At 54.7% G+C, this 19,832-nt stretch overlaps 2 protein-coding genes across 10 annotated transcripts in view; one reads left to right on the forward strand and one right to left on the reverse strand.

The window, feature by feature from the left end:
- The window catches only part of ATXN2 (ataxin 2), a 145,655-nt gene extending 136,781 nt beyond the window's left edge, over positions 1-8,874 (forward strand). For 4 of the 7 annotated variants that reach the window (XR_008616030.1, XM_024120835.2, XM_028480091.2 and 1 more), the window contains one exon: positions 738-2,602. Coding sequence is in view for 5 of the 7 variants with exons in the window: in XM_024120835.2 (XP_023976603.2) it covers positions 738-771 (34 nt within the window). In the remaining 2 variants the exon portion in view is untranslated. Of the gene's footprint in view, positions 1-737; positions 2,603-6,161; positions 6,493-8,474 lie in introns of those variants that run through there. The other 3 variants (XR_003677160.2, XM_028480090.2, XM_028480089.2) reach the window with 3 other exon arrangements.
- SH2B3 (SH2B adaptor protein 3) overlaps positions 1,300-19,832 on the reverse strand; it is a 39,094-nt gene continuing 20,561 nt past the window's right edge. The window contains exons 3-8 of one of the 3 annotated variants that reach the window (XM_024120840.3): positions 4,934-5,035; positions 4,758-4,849; positions 4,579-4,670; positions 4,263-4,477; positions 4,002-4,173; positions 1,300-3,866 (exon numbers count right to left, since the gene is read on the reverse strand). In XM_024120840.3, coding sequence (XP_023976608.1) covers positions 3,571-3,866; positions 4,002-4,173; positions 4,263-4,477; positions 4,579-4,670; positions 4,758-4,849; positions 4,934-5,035 — 969 coding nt within the window. In that variant the 3' untranslated portion in view covers positions 1,300-3,570. Of the gene's footprint in view, positions 4,174-4,262; positions 4,478-4,578; positions 4,671-4,757; positions 5,036-19,832 lie in introns of all 3 variants that reach the window. The other 2 variants (XM_024120839.3, XM_028480095.2) reach the window with 2 other exon arrangements.

Genomic DNA, 19,832 nt, shown 5'->3' on the forward strand with positions numbered 1-19,832 from the left:
GGAAAAGCAAGTATTTTGCAGAGACTATAGTCATAATAGATAGATAGAGCCTTTAAATACTGTGGTACCAAATCAAGATTCTGAAAACTTTGTCCTGTAATAAAGAAATCCAGAGGGCTGAAAAGATGCAGTGATGTACAAAATAGCGTACTCCTGTAGACCCCTAAGCATCTGTTAATGTCTTCAGTTTGTGGGAGGAGGACAAACAGGAAAAGCAAGTATTTTGCAGAGACTATAGTCATAATAGATAGATAGAGCCTTTAAATACTGTGGTACCAAATCAAGATTCTGAAAACTTTGTTTTAATTCACATGTAGCAATTTGTACATTTTAGCAAAATTTGCATTCTTCAAGAATAAGTTACTTATACAGTACATAAACAATACATAAAAATTTGCCAAATGCCTTCTGCCTATAATGATACAAGATGAATCCATTTTCTGTGTTGTCATTACAATGTGCTGCTTATTCTGCTAAACACTGGATGTCAGATGTGTCCTTGTTAAGAGTCCGTGGATAATAAACTATCAAGTTCCTCTAGCCTGTGGGAGATGCTAGCGCTCACATGACATTTGTGATAACAGACTTAGCCCTGAATAATAGCATAAAGGAACCTAAGGCAACCCTTAGGGAAAGGTTCAAGGCCTTGATTTTAAGTTAAGAAACTGTTATGTAAAAATAGTGTTCTCTGGTTTAAGATTTTAATGATTGCTATTCCTTTCTCCTACACGGTCCAGAAATGATCAAAGGCAGAAGATTTATACCAGATAAAGCCATATGGATTGCTGGTCTAAAATTCAAGGCAGGTTAGTTGACTTAATTCTTTGGTGCTGGTGACTGTTAGTTTGTAAAAGTTCATTGAAGTCAGGCGAAGGAAGTGATGATGCTGGGAGCAGTTAAGCTATCCTTGTTGTCTGTAATTAGAGATAACTGGAGGGCTTGTGATGCTTACTGTCCAACTGGCACTCAGGGTCTGGCTCTCAGTAGAGGCTGCCGGCTTGGCCTCTTGCCGCCAGCAGTGGTCACATTGAGGCTGGAAAGAGGGTGGTGGAATGTGCTATGACTGCGGTGGGCTGGCTGCAGCCGTCAGGGTTGCTGCCTTACTGCCTGTGACGGCATCAAGCCCAGGGACCCACTGCTCCCGTTCCTCCAGCTCAACCTGCTCTAGCAGAAAGAAAAGGCATTGACTTAGTGTCGCTTCTTCCCAGGCCATGAGGGGCCTTTTTGTCGGAATGTATTTGAGCTGTCCTGGTAACTCGGACACATTTAGTAAAGAAATGTTTTTCTTGAACATTTTACACTGAAGCGGTCTGGAAGTGGGTGACTCTGTCACAGATTCTGAGCTTGTACTTTGTAGCCAGTCGGTCAGAGCTGCTGGCTTGCTGTGCCTGGCTTGCCTCTTGGCACTACCTGAGAATTGTATGTTGAGAGGCTGTTAAGAAGTGAGTGCCCCTGGCTTGTGGATATCATATCCCAGATGTTTGTTTACCCTTCTGGTTGGAGGGAGGGAACTTACTTGTTTGGTTCATTGTCTGCTTGGCCCCTTTCCTGTGCAGACAGGGGAAAATCTGTACCAGTGACTTGTCAGCATTGACCTTCTGTGATGAGCTTTCTCTTGTAAAAGAGAAATCCAAAACAGTGCTTACTCCTGGTCCACACTTTGCTTAGCATTCATTAATCAGACCTGCTTGATGTGTAGAAAATGTGGCCCTTAGAAATAGACCACAACTCTAGATCAGGGTTGGTTATGCTTTACCATCTGTGAAAACACCCAGGACTGTTGGTTTTATCTGTATATATAAGGTGGGGGGAGGGGCACGCCACACAGCTTGCAGGATCTCAGTTCCCCCTGACCAGGGATGGAACCCACGCCCCCTACAGGGGAAGCACAGAGCCCTACCACTGGACCACGAGGGAAGTCCCGTGGAAGAGAGGTGGCTCCTGACCTCCCTGCCCCTCCCAAAGTCTGACCTCTTGGAGTACAGAGAATGGCTGGAGGGAACAGACACACGCCTCACCCCCAGATAAGGCAGGCAAGTAGTTAGTTTAGGCCAAGGTTTAATTTTAGCTTTTGACTGATGTATCTATGAATGTTAAGCTGTGCTGAACTCCCAGTTTCCTAGAAGCCACTTGGATGAGCCCAGCGGCTATAGTGAACAGCTCTGCTCGCACCCAGAAGCAGCTGACTCCACTCGGTCACTGCCTCCCTTGTTTCTGAGCCTCTGCATGAAAGTTCTGGGAGGAGCCAGCCCCCTATGAATTGTGTCACTTGTGAAAGGCAAGTATAGATGGAGATTTGACTGCGGGACCTCCCTGCATGGTAGAAGTTATGTGTGCCTATGTATACATGCACACGCATGCTTCATCAGATGAAGCAGTGGCTACTGGTGGAACAGAACACCGATTGTGGGCTATTAAAGGAGTTTCTCATTAGCTGTGGCACCAGATTCCTAGCTTCCATTTTGGCTCAAGAATGAGCCTAAAACCTTGTGGGATAATTTAATAAGCCTTTAGACACTTGGAGGCTCTGAGCCAGCCCTCTTGGTGAAGGATTTACTAGAAAGGGCCCAGCAGCCCTTTATTCCTTTTTGCTTGCCCCCTCCCTTACCCCTCAGTTTAACTAACTCTCACCGTAAAGCTGCTGTAAACCAGAATCCAGTTTTTTATTCATAAGGCACCAGGGTGGAATTGTTCCTTGCCACCCTCCTATTTCAGTAATTGCCTGAATTTCCCTGAAAGGGTGACACACTTCACTTCTCTACATTTAGGAAGGACAGTGGCTCCTCAGCAACAGGTGGCTGTCCTGAGGATACAATAGACAAGGAAGCCAGGCATGCTGGCTCAAACCAGGAACTGGTCAAGTAGGATTTGCATAGCTGTCTCTGACTACAAAAATCGCATGGGTATTATTAGTTCAAACAGTGCAATGAAATAAGCAGTGGTTTAATTTTGAAACCTGAATCCTTTGAAAAATTAATCTGAGGTAAAAATGTTTAAAATCATTTTTGACCTTTAGCTTGTCCATCTGCCAGAACTTTGTCCTAAAGTTGAGAGTCGAAGCAGGATAGGTGTGGTCACCTGTGGCTTGGGTACAGAAGACCCACCACGTGGACTGAAGCTATAACGGGAAAAACCACAGGAGAATCCACAGGAGAATCCAGGGCTTGTTAGTGTTTTGGGCTTCCTGATGGGCCCCCCTCCCCAAGTAAGAAAGTCTGCCAGCTGGGACAGTGTCAGTGAAAAAGAGAACAAGTTTCCACTGCCAACTCCAGACCTCACCCCACCACCCCCTCTAAGAGTGATGGGGCCTGGTCCTAGGGACCCAGGGCAGGAGCTGGCGACATCCACGAACAAGAACTACATCTGTAAACAATAAGGAGAAAGCCAGGTGAGAATGGAACTTCTAGGAGGCCCTTTAACAGGCCTAATTGAAGGGTCACATCCAAACTGGAATGAACAGTTAACAGTGTCCCTTAAATCTCTCTCTGGAAGGAAGGAAAGAAAGAAAGTTACATTCAGAAGTTCACATCTCTGCTTGCTTGTGCTTCTCGGGGGCCTCTGGGAGGCCTGTCAGAGAGGCGTGTACTGATTGTCTATGGCCCGCAGGTGGCTCCGGGAGGAGGAGTCCATTTCATAGTCCGAGTCCCGGGTTCGACTGGTGGGCTCGGGCTCCAGGTGCCGCAGGCTGTTGGCCAGTTCCTCAGGCGAAGGCACCAGGTGGAAGATCTGCTCTGGGGGAGAGGACCGGCCTGGGAGACCCTCTGGGCCGAGCCCCCGTGGACAGCCAGAAGCGCTAAGGTGGGGAAGGCCCAGCTCTGAATCCCAGCGAGAGAGGGAGAAAGGGAACAGGACAGTGTTGGAGGAACCTGGGGGACAAGTGACCAAGAGAGAGACCACACTGTCAGTCTTAACGGGGTGGAGGCAAGTGTTGGAAGGACACAACACGAGGTCTCGGTTCCCAGTGCCACCACCCCCTTTATCAAGGGGCATTAGGGTCACACCTGGCGGCTGGGAGACGACTACCACATAGCTGGACAGCCGGACATCACAGGCAGCCCCGCACTCGAGTGGGATGGGTGAGCGCTGGAAGTGGTGGAGCATGTCCACAACCGAGGGGAAGTGGAGGTGCTGCACGCGACACTGGCCCCGCTCGGTCAGTGACAGGCGCAGGTGCTGCAGGAGAGGAGGACGGCAGGCTCAGGCATTGGCCCCTAAGGGCCTTGAGCCTGGCCAGGGTGCAGCCCACCTGCCTGGCCCCCTACCTTGGCCATGCCCTGGAAGTTGAAGGTGAGCACATACTCCCCACGCCGGGTCTCACTCTGCCGAACCAGGAACACTCCATGAGCGTCAGGGCCCTGCAGCTGAACCAGCTGAGCTGCCTTCACTCGGGAGATGGGGCCATGGAACCAGGGGTAGCAGGACAGGAAGTGATCTGTTTTCTGGCAGGCTGGATCCAGCAACCCCCCAGGAGAAGCACCTGATAGAGAAGGAGACGGGTGAATGGTGATCGTTTGTGTGTGCCTTATGTCCTGGGCTGAGTTCCGACATAACCAGAGGACAAAGGCCCTGACCCCTCACCTTGGTTCAAGGAATCTGTGCTTCCCCTTGGAGAGTTAGATGTGCCGGGCTCTAAGGCTGAGGGAATATGTATCTCTGGGTCTGTGCTGAGTCTGCCGGAGAAGGGTTGGGGTTAAGAATCGGGGTAGGTCAGGAGGAGCAGTAAAAGCTGTGCCAGGAGTGGGGCCCTAGGGGCTCACCCTTGGCCTGCGCACTCCCGGAGCTCGGCCATCCATGAATTCAGCTGCTGCTCATCTCCCACCTCAAAGATGATGTCTGTCCGATCCTTCACCTGGCAGGGAGGGGGAGGGGAGAGCTGGGTGGGATCCCTGAGGCCTGTGTCTGTTCCTCCCGCGGGTGGAAAGCTGTCACTCACCTTCAGCACAAAGGTGTAAAGGTTGTCCGGCATCTCGAGACGTGTGCATCGCCGAATCTCCTGGATGCTGGAGCAGGCTGCTTGTAGCTTGGGCTTTGAACTCTAGGAGACCAAGGCAGACATTCAAGGCCTGTCCCTGATGGCCCTTCACCCACCCAGGCCTCCACTCTTTTCCGCAGTCTCCCCAGGGGCTAGCTTGCTGAGTGCATGCTCGCGGTGCCGCTGAGCAGGCACCCCAAGCCTGCAGTGGGTTCTCTAGCATTCTGCCTTGCAGGAGCCTGCAGAGGGCCCCCTGCCTGTAGCCACAGCACCGTCTCCCCCGACACACACACACACACACACACACACACACACACACACACACACACCACACACACTCCTAGCATTCTGCCTTGCAGGAGCCTGCAGAGGGTCCTCTGCCTGTAGCCACAGCACCGTCTCCCCCGACCCCAACACACACACCACACACCCCTCCCCAGCACCCGATGTGGCCTAAGGGCCAATCTCTGCTTCACCTGGACCTGTGGACATTCCAGCTCTGACATGTGTCTGTTGGCTGACGCCTGTTTCTCTTCCCACTGGTGGAGCAAAACCCCCCTACCCCCTACCCTGGCCAGTCACAGTGGCTGCTGGCCGCCTCATCGCAGTAAACCCAGAGAGGGGACGTGAGGGTATCCAACCCAAGTTCCCTCTATGGTGCTGGCTGACTCTGCCTGGGGGCCCAGGATTTTCTCATACCCTTAGCTCCACTCCTCCCCTCCATTGGCTCCCCACCAGTACGGGTCTCTCCCAGCCTAACAGCAGCCTTAGGAAGCAGATACTATCACCACATCTTAAAGAGAAATAACTCAAATCTTGGAAGTGAAGTCATTTGCCTGAGGAAGTGGCCATCAGGTTGTGAACCCTTATCCAAAGCATACAGCCTACCTAGAACCTCAAATTCCCTCACCTAGCTAATCTGTCCTGCCTTCAAGTCTTAGGACAAAGAGGGGGTTGGCAGAGTAGCTTAGCTATGGGCTCCTGGGGCTCTTTTGCCAATGTGCCCAAAGGGGCAAAGCCTGGCATGGCTGGCCTCAATTACAGCCAGCCAGAAACCCACACAAAACCTGGGGCCCAGCAGTCTCCCATGACATTCAACACACGTGGGGTTCAGAGTGGGTGGGAGATGACCCCCTACCCTTTTGCCAGCAAAAGGGTCCTGACTGACCCTGCAGATGCTTGTTCCCAGGGCCCAGGAGCTCTCATCGTTTTCTCAGAAAGGAGATCACCCCCCTTCACTGCCCCCATCTCCTCCACTTCCTCCTGTGATAAGACTGGTAAGATTGTTTCTCTGGGGTCATGAGATGATCGATGGCTGCTTCCAGCAGAGGCCAAAAGAAGAGTGTGGGGGAAGGAGCAAGATGTGGGGAGTGGACAGAGGAGACCCAACTGGGCGCTCCTCCCTCCAGCACCTTTTCCTAAGAGCCAGGAGACAGACAGCAAGGCACACCTGGAAATAACCACAGCTCCCACCGAGGCAGTGCCGGCTGGGGAGGAGGAAACAAGAGGCAGGAGCAAAGGTGAGTTCCAAGCACAGTGGCTTTGGCGGACCTGACCTCCATGAGGGGCTGACTTTTCAAAAGGTGGTGCAAGAGTCAATCCTGAAAGCCATGTGCGGAAGCATGCTTCAGACACACAGGTGCCAGGGTTCTGATAGAAGGATGGTGACCCCAGGACTGGGCAGCCTGGCAGGAGAGGGTTGGTCAAAGTGGGGCCCTTCCTGGTCCAGGCCCACCCCTAGAAGGTCTTGGAGCTGCCAGTCCTGCTGCCCTGGTGGTTGGACACAGCAGTCTGGGGAGAACAACTCTGGGAACAAGCCCAGAGAGGTTGCGCAACTGGTAAATCCCAGCCCTAAGTGACCGGCACCAGCCAGGGAGGGCATCTTCCCCCTTCAAGTTCTTGTATGTCCCCCCGCCCCGACCGAGTTCCTCAGCCTGGGAGCCTCGCCTGGCACCTACACGAGCACCGGACACGCTGGCGCGCAGGGGAAGCAGGAACAAGCCCAGAGAGGTTGCGCAACTGGTAAATCCCAGCCCTAAGTGACCGGCACCAGCCAGGGAGGGCATCTTCCCCCTTCAAGTTCTTGTATGTCCCCCCCCACCCCGACCGAGTTCCTCAGCCTGGGAGCCTCGCCTGGCACCTACACGAGCACCGGACACGCTGGAGCGCAGGGGAAGCAGGGCCTCTGCTCTCCCAGCAGCTTTCACTGTCAGCCAGCCCCTGTCTCTATTTCCCGTCTGCAAAACGGGTTAGGTGCAGAGGGCTCCTTCCTTCTCTCGCTTTTGCGGTTGGCCCTGCCTGGACCCCCAGCCTCCCCACTATCTCTGGGCCCTCAGCATCACTGGGAGGAAGCAGGCCAGGCCGAGAGGGTAACAGGCCTCATCTCCCTTTCAGTTTCGCTCCGGGCCCTGGGCCCTGCCCCCAGTGTGAGTGCCAAGATTACTGGCAGAGCCTGGTTTCACTCTGAAAGTGGGGCCCTCCATGCCAGCTTCACCCCCCAGCAGCTGAGGAACCGCTGACCTGACAGGCAGTGAGGAGAGCATTCCCCTCCTCCCCCCACAGCCAACCCTGGCCGCACAGACGGTGGCGAAACTCGTCCTGGCTCCCCTCTGCCTGCTGGTTGAGCATGATACGGGTTCTTTGGTGTCTTCACGGTGGCCCAGGCTCACACCACTCCGGAGGCTGAGCCGGGGGCTAAACCCCAGCCTGCCAAGGACCAGAGCCAGTGCAGCTGACTACAATGCTGCCTGGTGGGGGAGATGCCAGGGGCTCTGCCCAGATTGGAGGGGCAATTGAGAGCACAGGGACAGACATCCTCACCTATGGCCACAGCCCTAGCTGGACAGTCCAGAGCAGGACTTGTGAGCGCTGGTCACTGTGTGGATGGACCAGTGGGTGCCTTTCTGACTGAACGATGTGAGGGAACAGAGCTGTGGTGGAGAGAGCCGAGCCCGAACCGCAGCCGCAGGAACACCTGGGGCTTCAGGTTCCCCTCCTCTCACGCACCCTCTATTCCACCTGCCGCGCAGAGCAAGCCAGGCCAGCAGCTGCTCTCTGGACCCACCTCAGAGTCACACCGTGCTTGGGTGATCAGTGACCAGACCATCCCAGTGCTTGTAGTACAGGCAGTAGACTGTCCCCCGCCACGCCCTGCAGCATCCCTCCGGGGGAGCTGGTCTTCTCATTCTTAGCCCCCAGCATCCAAAAAGCCAACGGCCACTGTGCCTCCAGTGGTGATCCAGTTCCTTCTCTGCTCTGGCTGCTAGGAGGCGCAAAGACAAAGATGTAGACCAGCTCTGACGCTGTCCTCACAGCAGGGCTTGCGTTTCTAGAGCTAACTTTATCCAGGCTTTTTAATTTTTCTTATTCCTCTAGGCACTAGGGTTCAGTCTTGACCCTACCCTTCTTGTATAACCTTGGACAAGCGACTCAGCCCTCCAGGCCTTAGTTTTGTCATATGTATGTATGGTGGAAATACTTAATAGTCCCTCTCTTTTCACAGGGTTGGTATGGTGATTGGGTGAACTATTGCAAGTGAAAGAAATACCTGATAAACAGCTGTTAAATTTCCAGGCTGGGGTCTGAGGCCAGCCAGCCAAGATGGGAAAAGCCTGCTTGGGTTGACTGCAGCGTTACAGTGCTCCCATGTCACAGGACTGCAGTACGGCAGCATTACAGTGCTCCTGTGTCACGTACAGTAACTACAGCTTCCCCTGAGCACACATCTGCTTTCTCTCAACCTTACAGACCTTGTTTGTAACGTGCTCCCTTTCTACCTGCGACGAAGTTGACACATAATACAACTTCCCTCCCTACGTACATACCCTAAGATAAAAGGGAAGTAATGGAATGTAATTAATACCAAAATAAAATGTATATCACTGTGACTATGCATACACACAATGAACTACTCAGGTGCTTCTGGGCTGGAAGAGATCAAGGACATGAAGGTGCCAGAGGGTAGGGTGAACCCCGAAAGGACAATTAGTCTGTTCGGTGGACATGGCAGGAAGTTCCATGTGCTTCTACATAAGACAGAGCAGCAAAATTCTGGCTCTAGGTTTGTTCTCGTGCTTTTGGAGGGCGTTTTGGTCAGCTCTGCCTAGCCCGCGGGTTCATCCGGTCCTCCTCAGCTCCCACTGTCCAAGGACTCCTGTCTCCCGTGGCAGGGGGCCGGCGGCGGGCGGCCTCTGGGCCTCGAAGCTGCCTGGCGGGGATGGGAGGATGACTGGGACCAGACCGGCCTCTCTCTGGAGGCCCTGCCTTCCCTAAAGCTGCTGCCACTCCCTGTGTGCTCAGGGGCGGGGATGGCCCTTCCAGAGTCTTCCAGGGCCCTGGGCTGCACCCTGCTCTGCTGTGTACTCATGGCCATTCACACCCACAAGACCCCGGCAGAGCTGCCGGTGCCCCACCAGGAACAAAACACACACGGGATCACAGCGCTTCCGTGAGAGCTCTCAGAGAAGGGAGACAGACACCCAACAGGCAGGGCACGGTAAGGGCCAGGACAGGTGGGTGGGAAGGCAGTGAGCTGCCCGGGTGCCGGGATGACCCTGGCAAAGACCCTGAGGTGGGGAAGCAAAGGCACAGTGAGACTGGCACGCAGTGAGGCGAGGCGGTCCCCACGGGACCTTGAGGCTGTGGGAGTCCGTCGGCTTATTCTAAGGTGGAGCTGTGGAGGTGGGCAGCTGACCCTCACATTAAGTACTTGGGCAGAAGCAGGCCAGCTAGTTGGGCCAGACCCCGCTCTTACCCGCCGCTTCCGAGGGAGGCTGGAGGGGAAGACAACATCCAATTCACACCCAAGCAGTAAAGGGCCTGGCACGGAGGGTCCCGTGGTTATGGGCAGGCCGAGCCCTCACAATGCCCTCATTCCATCCACTGTAGGGGCCTTTATCCTTCAAGGGAAAGCCTTGAGGGGAGACCTCCCACCACCATCTGGAACCCCCCAGGCCACACCGGCCCCTTAGCAGTCTTGCCTCTTCCAGGGTTTGGGACCCTCATTCCTGTCCTATAAAGAGCAGCAGTGGGACAGGAAGTAGGACACAGTGTACGGCCGAAAGTCCAGGGCCAAGCCACACTCCTCTGCCCCGGCACTCATGCCCTCAGGGTAGCATCCCCATGGCCTGGAGGCGAGGGCTCAGTTAGACGAGCCCTCGCTCCACCACTTACTACCTTTGGGGTTTTGGGCGTGGCACTAACGGCAACGTGGGGACAGTAAGCAGACTCCAGGAGGAGGAGGAGGAGAGTGCAGTCTCTGATGAGGGCCTGAAAACTTAAAGGCCCAGAAGAAATTCTAGATCCCAGTCATGGGTAACTGAGTCCCCCAACCCCAGGCCACAGCCCACAATTGATAACTGCCTGTATGGATGAATGAATGAACAAATGGACCAAAAAACATTATGGGAAAGGCTTAATCATTGTATCGAGACAACCTTAAAAAAAAGAGAGAGAGAGAAAATACCCTGTCTTGTTCCAAAAATTTTAGTCGGGTTACAGGGATACTCAAGAGTGGGAAGGGAGACAACTGCTAGAACACAGACCGGAGTTTCACTTGCCACCAATTTGATTCTGAGCTTCCTGGCAGCCCGTGCAAAGAGGGATTCCCCAAGAGAAGGCAGCCTTTTGTGCATGGAGAATCACGTGCACAGTAGTATATTAAAGGCTCCGAGAAGACCTGAAGCAGAGAAACCTGAACCCGGGTGTTCCCCAGACTTTGGCCACCCTGTGTCCTGCTCAGAAGCCTCTCTGGGGTCTGCACAACCACCGCAAGCAACATTGCCATCCTGGTTTTTGGGAATTAAGACAGTCCTGGCCTTGAGTACCAGCTCTGCCTCATCCTCCATGGACAAGTGAGTCATCTCTCCTAGCCTCAGTCTCCACTTCTGTAAGGTGGGGTAATAGTGCCCCTACCTGCCATGAGAATTTGGCAATACAGTGTGTGCAGGGTATGGGAAGGTCCCTGGGGACATGGCACAAGGTGGGGGTGAGCACAGGGCCTTAGGAATGCAGTCTTAGGAATACCTGATCTGCTCAGAAGCGAACAGCCCCTCCTGAGGAAACTTTCAGCTTTCGCAGCTCTTTCCACAACAAGACCATGAGCCCAAGGCGGCCTCCGTGCTCCCTTTCCATCTTTGTGTGTCCCCTGCAGGGCACAGAGTTAGCGGCTTTAAATGTTCGCTGAGCACTCTCCAAAGTGGAGAAGGTGGAGGAAAAGGCACTGGAGGCTAAGGGTACGGCAAGAGCTAACATCCAGAGACCAGAAAATACAGCCAAATCCACAAGATGGCAGGGGAGTTGGCTGTGGCTAGAAACGGTACTAACAGACCCCCTCACGCCACCCTTTAGTGAGCACCTACTATGTACCAGGCGCTGGGGCCTGGGCTGTCCATCCAGGACCCCTTTGAACTGTTGAATTCACAGGCCAGCACCACTTCCAGAAAATTCAAATTTCAAAGAAAAGAGCATCATGTCGAACGGAGGTGCCAGGACCAAAGAAGTAGGGAAGGCCATTGTTGCAGAGTGGAGGGCAATCCTTGACATAACTATGGTGATACTTTGAGACCAACCTGCTCTGGGGCACCTGTCTGAGGAACAGTGGTGGGTGCCTCCCATGACCCCCCCCAACAGCCCATGAGGCTGGTGTTTTTATCCCCACTTGACAAATGAGGAGCCAAGGCTAAGGGAACCTCCTGGAGGGACTGGTCACAACACAGGATGCACAACCAGCGGGCCTGGGTCCTCTGGAAATCAGCCCAGGATCCGTGTTTAACGTGGGCCCCGGGTGCGTCTGGAACCCACGGCATCTGAGGGGAAGGCTGGGCAGGGGGGCCACACCCACCTCCCTCCCCTGCCCCCCTTTCCCCAGGCACAAGAGACTTGGAGGAGGGAGGGCTCAGTCCATCCATGCACAGCGGCAGAATGGTGGATGCTGGGGCAAGGGCTCTGGAACCAGCCGGCCTGGGGGCAAAGGGGGCACTCACAGGGAGCCCCCAGTAAGCGTGAGGCGTCAGAAAACAGGGGGACACCCTGAACTCCCTGCGAGATGGGCAGCATCAAAACTGAGCTGCTGTCCATCAGTCCCGTCATTGCTACTCCCAGACACATCCAGAATCCAGCGACTTCCCATTCCCCTCCTCTGCTCAGAACTCTCCTGTGGGCCCCATCTTGCTGGTCCTCGCCGTGGCCCGTGAGACGCTGCATGACCTTGTTCTTGTTACCTCCTCAATCTCATCCACCGTTCCTTCTCACTCACTCCGGTCCAGCCACACTGGCCGCCACTGTTTCTGCGATGTAGCAAGCACACTCCCACCTTGGGGCCTTTGCACCTGCTGTTCCCTCTGTCTGAAAGGCACTTTACCCACATTTTCACAAATCGGGCTCCTCTCGGATTCAGGTCTCAGCTCGAGGGTCACCTCCTCAGGAAGGCCCTCCCTGACCAGGTGTCTAAATACACAGAGTCACCATCACAGAACCCCTTTACTTCCTTCACTGCACTTATCAACCTGTGAAATGCTCTCTGTGGGGCCTTGTGGCATCCCCGGTACCGAGCGCAGTGCCTGGTAGGTTGCAGATGCTCACCTTCATTCCTATACAAATATTCATCACAGGCCCTTTGTTCTCCAAGTGTCGTGAGTGCTGGGGATGAGTAGGGCGCAGGATATGGCCCCCGCTGCAGACCGCCCATCGCCACGAGGGCTCTGGAGGAGTGGCAGGGACACGTCAAAGCAGGGTGATCGGGGCGAGGACGGAGGACACGGGGTTGGGCCTCCAGGGGCTTGAGCCAGCCAGGGGAGAGGACTGGCTGAGAGGAAGGCTCTGGACACCTCACGGAACACATCAGGCTCGTGTTACAGATGGAAGAATGGGGACCCTGAGAGGCAAAATCACTTGTCCCCGGCCACGGAGGAAGAAGCCAAGAAGAGCTGGGGCTCGGACCCTCGCCTGCCCAGCCCCGGAGCCCACACCACCCGTCCCTATCCAGCCCGTTCCTCCCAGCTCGTGTTCTCTCCCACCACCAGGCCTGACCCAAACGGTGGGTCTCAGCAGAGAGAACCTCCCCTCCTCCAGGGAGCCTTCTCTGATCACCAAGTCGTGGTCAGTGCGATTCCTGTGCCTCTCCCTCGGCACGGGGCTTATCAGCCCTGGCCATAATTTCCTGAAGGTGCAGCTGCCCCCACCGCCTGCCTGGGAGTTCCTCGGCGGGTGGGGACAGGGCACCAGGCCTTGTTCCCAGCTGGGGCCCAGCACCGGGTCCAGCCCAGAGGAGGTACTTGGAGAGGGTTTGTCAGATGGATGGGTGAGGAGCTGCTAGGTGCCTGGGGCCCCAGCCCTCATGTCTCGGGAGCAGGGGCAGGTGCGGGGGGTGGAGGGGGGGGTGAGTTATCTCACCCCCTTGTTCCCCGGCTCCCTAGGGGGCAAACCGAAGGCAATGAGCCCGTTCCAGGGGCTGAACAAATGTTGGAACTACAGGCCACAGGTCACTTCCTTCCTCTGCCCCCAACCAGAGCCCCGCAACACACACACAGGCCCTTCGAGTGCCTGCTTCAGCCGCTTTTTCTCCGCATGAGCCTGAGCAAATCACTTCACTTCTCTGTGCTTTTGTTTTCTCATCTGTAAAATGGGGATGATGTTGGAGTGAGTGCACCTCCGGGGCCTCTGTACGTGAACCCGCCTGTCGCCCTGAGTACACAGGAGTCTCCCAGGTCTCCCCCTTGGTCTGCTCCCTGTTGCCTCAAGCTCCCTCTCCCCACGGGGGAGCAGGAAAGGGATGGGAGAAGCTTCCCTAAAAGCCACATGGATCAAGTCAGCTTCCCCTTTCTGGCAAGTGAGAGCCCGCCAATGCCAGAAGCAGAGCTTCTCCAGAGCCGATACTGACATGGTGAGACATCCCCCAAACATAACCACCCTGGCTCAGAGCCCCCATCGTTTTGCCTCCCTCCTCTGGGTGGCAGCCCCAGATCCCACCCTGAGCGACCAAGCCTGAGGGTGGCGCCTGCACCCCCCACTATCGGACCCAGAGAGACCCTGTAGGGGGGGTAGCCAGCCAGAGATGCTGAAACAGACAGGGGCTGAGGGCTCGTCTGAAGCCCCACCTGCAGTGAGCTCCCCCTCAAGCCTGTAAAGTCCCCCCGCCCCGACATGTCCGAAAGACAGACTCTCAGTGACACACACACAAAGCCCCCTCTGAGAGAGATGGCGACCACCCCCACACACACAACAATCACAGAGACTGGGACACAAAGCCCCTCTCAGATGCTGGAGCAACCATCCCCTCAGAGACAAACTCCCCGAGACAGAGACCCCCACAGAGAGAGACAGCCCCGAACACACACACACAACCAGTCTGGGACCCCCTGACAGCCACTCAAACCCCTCCTGAGACACGGGTGTCCTAGTTCACGCCGAGTGGCTGAGTGTGGATTACCCAGCTGTGAAGACGGGCAGGCACTTCCGCTCTGAGGCCGGCCGGGTTGGGGGGGTCCGTGGCTTAAGAAGGACCAAGTCGAACCATCCCCTCAGAGACAAACTCCCCGAGACAGAGACCCCCACAGAGAGAGACAGCCCCGAACACACACACACAACCAGTCTGGGACCCCCTGACAGCCACTCAAACCCCTCCTGAGACACGGGTGTCCTAGTTCACGCCGAGTGGCTGAGTGTGGATTACCCAGCTGTGAAGACGGGCAGGCACTTCCGCTCTGAGGCCGGCCGGGTGGGGGGGGTCCGTGGCTTAAGAAGGACCACACCTGGAAGTCCCACTCCCTGCACCCCGTCACGGGCGTGGATGAACTGGCGAGCCAAGGAGCTTGCGGACCCCCCGCCACCTTCGCTAGCTGACCTCGCCTCCCCCCTCAGGGTGACAGTGGTCCAGGCCACGTGGCCCAGCCTGGGGAGGCATGTCCTGGGATGGGGCCTTGCAGAGGCAGGAACAGAGGAGCCAGTGCCACCACCCTCACTAGCCGGGCCACATGCCCACACCTCCGAGGCCTCTCCCTGCTACACCTTTCCTCCATGCGGGGCACCACTCCTGGCCAAGACCTTTGGCAAATGAGGATCAACCACTTTCCAGGGCCTGGAGCTGCTCAGCAGCCAGCCTCCATCAGCTCCCCTTCCATCAGTTACCCGCTGCCCTGCCTGAGACGGTCTTGAGGACAGAGCGGTGTCTCTGTCTGGGAGCGCTGAGCTGGCACCTGGACCTGGGCCGACCGGGGGTCCGGAGCAGGGTCGGGGCCCAGCCAGAGCCCCACCCCACCCCAGCCCCCCGCCGGCTGCAAACCAGCTGCCACCAGCCCACGCCTTGGGCGACCACATCCTGCTCCCAGCATCCCGCCAGGAATCCTCCCCGCCCCGCGTGGCCGAGGAGCCGCAAGGCCCGCGCACCCTGTCCCCGTCCACCTTCACGCAGGCTACGCCTTCCGCTTGTAGTGCTGCTCCGGCTACCTCAGTGCCAGGACACCCCGGGGCTCGCGAACCGAGCTGTGGTCAGCCCCCAAGACAGGAAGCCGTGGCTCCCCGCCACGTGCCCAGGCCCCGAGCCTGGCACTGCTCCCCGGGCTTTCCTGCTGCACGGGCAGGTGTGCTCAGTGCTCGTGAGGGGAAAGCAGAGGAGCACCTGAGTCTCACAGGGCCAGGGGTTCCGGAGCTGGCCGGCCCCCCAGGGCCTTTTGCGGCGGGCCCACCTCCCGGCCCCTCTGTGGAGCCAGCCCGGTGGGGGAAGCCCCTCGCCCCTGCAGCACAGCCCTCAGCTGCACCCTGGGCCCCGTGTCTGCTCCACGCCTGGTGAGAGTGGAAAAAGATGTGGTTAAGAAACAACAAACAACCTCTGTCACCGGCCTCCGGTAGGGGAGTGCACTGGAGGGAGGGGGGGTCTCGTCACCACCAAGATCCCCAAAATCCCCGACAGTGGCCACCGCCTGCCTTCGAAGAATGATGATTCAGAAGAAGAGGTGAAAGCGAGGGCCTCTGGGGCTCGAGGGGCCGCAGGGACGCCAGGGAGGCTCAGAGTCCGCTGAGCAGAGCCTTGGGCTGAGCTGACAGGGAAACCGGGCCAAGAGCCCAGGAGTCTCCACCCTTCCAAGCTCAACCTGCCGTGAGTTGCTGTCATCATCCTTAGCCCACGTTTAGTGATATGCCTTGACACACAGCATCTAACTGACACCAAAAAACAACAGGAAACTGTACCAGCCACAAAGAATAAAAGCTGGCTGGATTAAATAATTAAATGTGAAAAATAAAACCCAGACAAAACTGGAATAGAAGAACCTAAATAATTATCTGATCCCAGGGTCGGGGAGGCCTTTCTAAGCAGCAAAAGCAAAGAACAAAATCATAAAGGACAAGATCACTGTATTTCACTGCCCAGACTTAAAAACCTCCATAGGCCAAGAAACTCAGGACCAGTCGAAAAGCCAAATGGCAAACTAGGGAAATATTTGCAACGTGCGACTGAGCGCTAATGTCAGTGTAAAGAGCTGCCAGTCAACAGGAGAGAGGCAGGCAGTGCAGGAGAGGAGCACGCAGAGTTAACGGCCTGTAAGTCACAGAAAATGTCTATGACCAAGAAACATTAGAGAAAAAGTCAAAATCCACAGGGACAGAAAGTAGGATGAGTGGTTGCCAGCGGCTGGGGGGATGGGGATGGGGATGGGGACCGAGGCTAACAGATACTGGGTTTCTTTCTGAGGTGATGGAAATGTTCTGGAATTGGATAGAGCTGATGGTTGCACCCACAGTGAGTATACGAAAAACAACAAACCGCACTTTAACATGGTGAATTTTATGTTATGTGAATTATACCTCAGTGTTTTTAAAAAAAGAAAAACGGTTTGTTCCATTCATAAGCAGAAAGGACAAAATAACCACTTCACCTAGAAGTTGGCAAAGGTTTTTAAAATAATAGCCAGTGTTAGCACCACTATTTGAAGATAGATGGGTATAACCTTCCTAGAAGACTATTTGGAAAGGATATATCAGAAGCATTAGAAATAGCTAGTGAGCACATGAAAAGATGCTCAACATCATTAGCCATCAGGAAATGTAAATCAAAGCCATTCACACCTGCTAGGGTGGCTACAATCAAAAAGATAGACAGGGCTTCCCTGGTGGCGCAGTGGTTGAGAGTCCGCCTGCCGATGTAGGGGACGCGGGTTCGTGCCCCGGTCCGGGAAGATCCCACGTGCCGCGGAGCGGCTGGGCCCGTGAGCCACGGCCGCTGAGCCTGCGCGTCCGGAGCCTGTGCTCCGCAACGGGAGAGGCCACAGCAGTGAGAGGCCCGCGTACCGCAAAAAAAAAAAAATCCCACGTGCCGCGGAGCGGCTGGGCCCGTGAGCCACGGCCGCTGAGCCTGCGCATCCGGAGCCTGTGCTCCGCAACGGGAGAGGCCACGGCGGTGAGAGGCCCGCGTACCGCAAAAAAAAAAAAAAAAGATAGTAACAAGCGTTGGAGGGACTTCCCTGGCGGTCCAGTGGTTAAGAATCCACCTTCCAATGCAGGGGGTGCGGGTTTGATCCCTGGTCAAGGAACTAAGATCCCACATGCCACGGGGCAACTAAGCCTGCGTGCTCTAGAGCCCACACGCCACAACTAAAGAGAAGCCCGCGTGCCGTGACGAAAGATCCCACATGCTGCAACTAAGATCTGACATAGCCAAATAAATAATAAAATAATAAAAACAAGTGTTGGTGAGGATGTGGAGAAATTGGAACCCTCATACATCACTGATGGGAATATAAAATGGTGCGGTGCTCTGGAAAACAGTTTGGCAGCTCCTCAAAATGTTAAACGTAGAGTTACCATATGATCCAGCAATTCCACTCCTAAGGCATATACCCAGGGAAAAATGAAAACATATGTCCACACAAAAACTTATTCACGAATGTTCGTGGCAGCACTATTCACAATCGCCCAAAAGTGGAAACAACCTAATGTCCATCACTGAGGAATGGATAAACAAAATGTGATCTATTCATACAATGGAATATTATTTGCAATAAAAAGGAACAAAATACTGACACAAGCTACAACAGGACGAACCTTGAACATGTGATGCTGAGTGAAAGAAGACAGTCACAAAAGACCACGTATTGTGATTCCATTTATATGAAAAGAACAAACTAGGCAAACCTATAGAGACAGAAAGTATTGATAGATGAGTGGTTGCCTGGGGGTGGGGGAGAGGAGGAATGCGGAGTGACTGCTGATGAGCACAAGGTCTCCTTGAGACGATGAAAGTGGTCTCAAATTAATAGTTATACAGCCCTGTAAATATACCAAAAATCACTGTACCCTTTAAACGAGTTAATTTTATAATTTGTAAACTGTATCTCAATAAAGCTTTGAGAGAAAGAGAAAACATGAGAAGCGCTCACAAAGGCTTCCACCCAGCCCTTCCCTTCTAGGAATATGCTTCTAAGGAAATAATCAGAGGTGGGCAGCAAGATTTACGTACAAGATGTTTGTCACAAGGTTGTCCAGTTGAGCAAATAAATTAGAAGTGATTGAAATAAGAGTCTAGATAAGCATAGATAAATATATCACGGCCTATCTGTGTAAATGAAATATCGGGCAGCCAGTATTTTTTTTTAAGACATTCTTGGAAAATATTTAAGAGAACAGAAAAAATGTTCAAGACATGTTAAGTGACAAAAAAGCAGGTAACAAAAAAGTAGGATGAGTGTCAGTCCCACAAGGGCTGGCTGGGGGTTTTGTCCAAAAGTTTCTGCCTATGTTTCCAGCATAGCTGGCACACAGAAGGGGCTCCCTAGCTAACTGCTGAATGAAGAATTAGTGAATGTGGACGGAATTGCAATTTGGGGGAAAAGTTAGAGAAAGAAATACAAGACAGAAGATTACAAAGACATCTAGTGAAATGGAAATGCTCGTTCTCTCTGGGTAGTAGGATTGTGGGTGGTTTTTCAGTTACTGTTCTATAATTTCTGCCATGAGCTTGATTAATTGAAAAATCAAAACCAGAAACACTAGGAACTTAAACGTGGAGGCCCTCGGTAAGGTAGACAGTTTCCTAGATTACGCGAAGATTTGAAAAGAGACACAGCGGGGCCTCCCATTCCGGATGGTTCCCTGGAGAGAGGTTTCTCTCTGCTGCGCCATGGACTTCAGACTGGGCCGCAGTCAGGATTCAGGTCAGGCCCAGGAGGGGAGGATCAGCCACAGTGTGGGAGGACCCAGAGGTCAGGTGCCACCGTGATGGGCCCCCTCCCCCGTACGCCATCACCCACCGGTGCCAGAGGCTGAGCAGCCAGCGGGGTCCGTGGCCTGAGGAAAACAGTGGCCTCTTCCCCAGCCCAGAGGGGAGAGAGGAAAAAGGGGTGTGGGGCCCCAAAAAGGAAGCTGAGGCGGCCCCTCCGACCTCGGGGAAGGAAGCTACCTCCGCCTCCACCCCCGGGGAGGGCCGGCGCTCTCGGAACGCAGAGATCTCTGCTTGTGCCTTTTGCTTTCCTTTTCCATTCGCAAAGAAGTGGGTGGGGGATTTCCAGCAGGCCCGCCTGGCGGCCCGCCGTCGGCTGGTGCCCAGTCCAGGCTAGCGGGACAGCTGGCCAGGTTGTTGCCCATCCCAGGGAGGGCATCTGGGGACCCACCCCTGGGGTCTGGTGACTTCCCCCGCAGCAAGCCCCTTCTTCTGCCTCTCAGGGAGGAAACACATCGTGTCAGGCCCTCCCAGAGCCTATTTTCGACTCAATCACCCAGCAAGGCCAGTACTGACATTCCACTTTCCAGAATGGGAAACTGAGGCTGAGACAGGCCGAGTTCTCAGCCCAGAGCCACGTAACAAGGACACAAGAGCCAAGATCTGAACCCAAACCTGTCCATCTGCCCTCCTCCCCGGCCGCCAAGCCCA

Source organism: Physeter macrocephalus, chromosome 19, assembly GCF_002837175.3.
Source record: "Physeter macrocephalus isolate SW-GA chromosome 19, ASM283717v5, whole genome shotgun sequence".
NCBI classification, from domain to species: Eukaryota; Metazoa; Chordata; class Mammalia; order Artiodactyla; family Physeteridae; genus Physeter; species Physeter macrocephalus.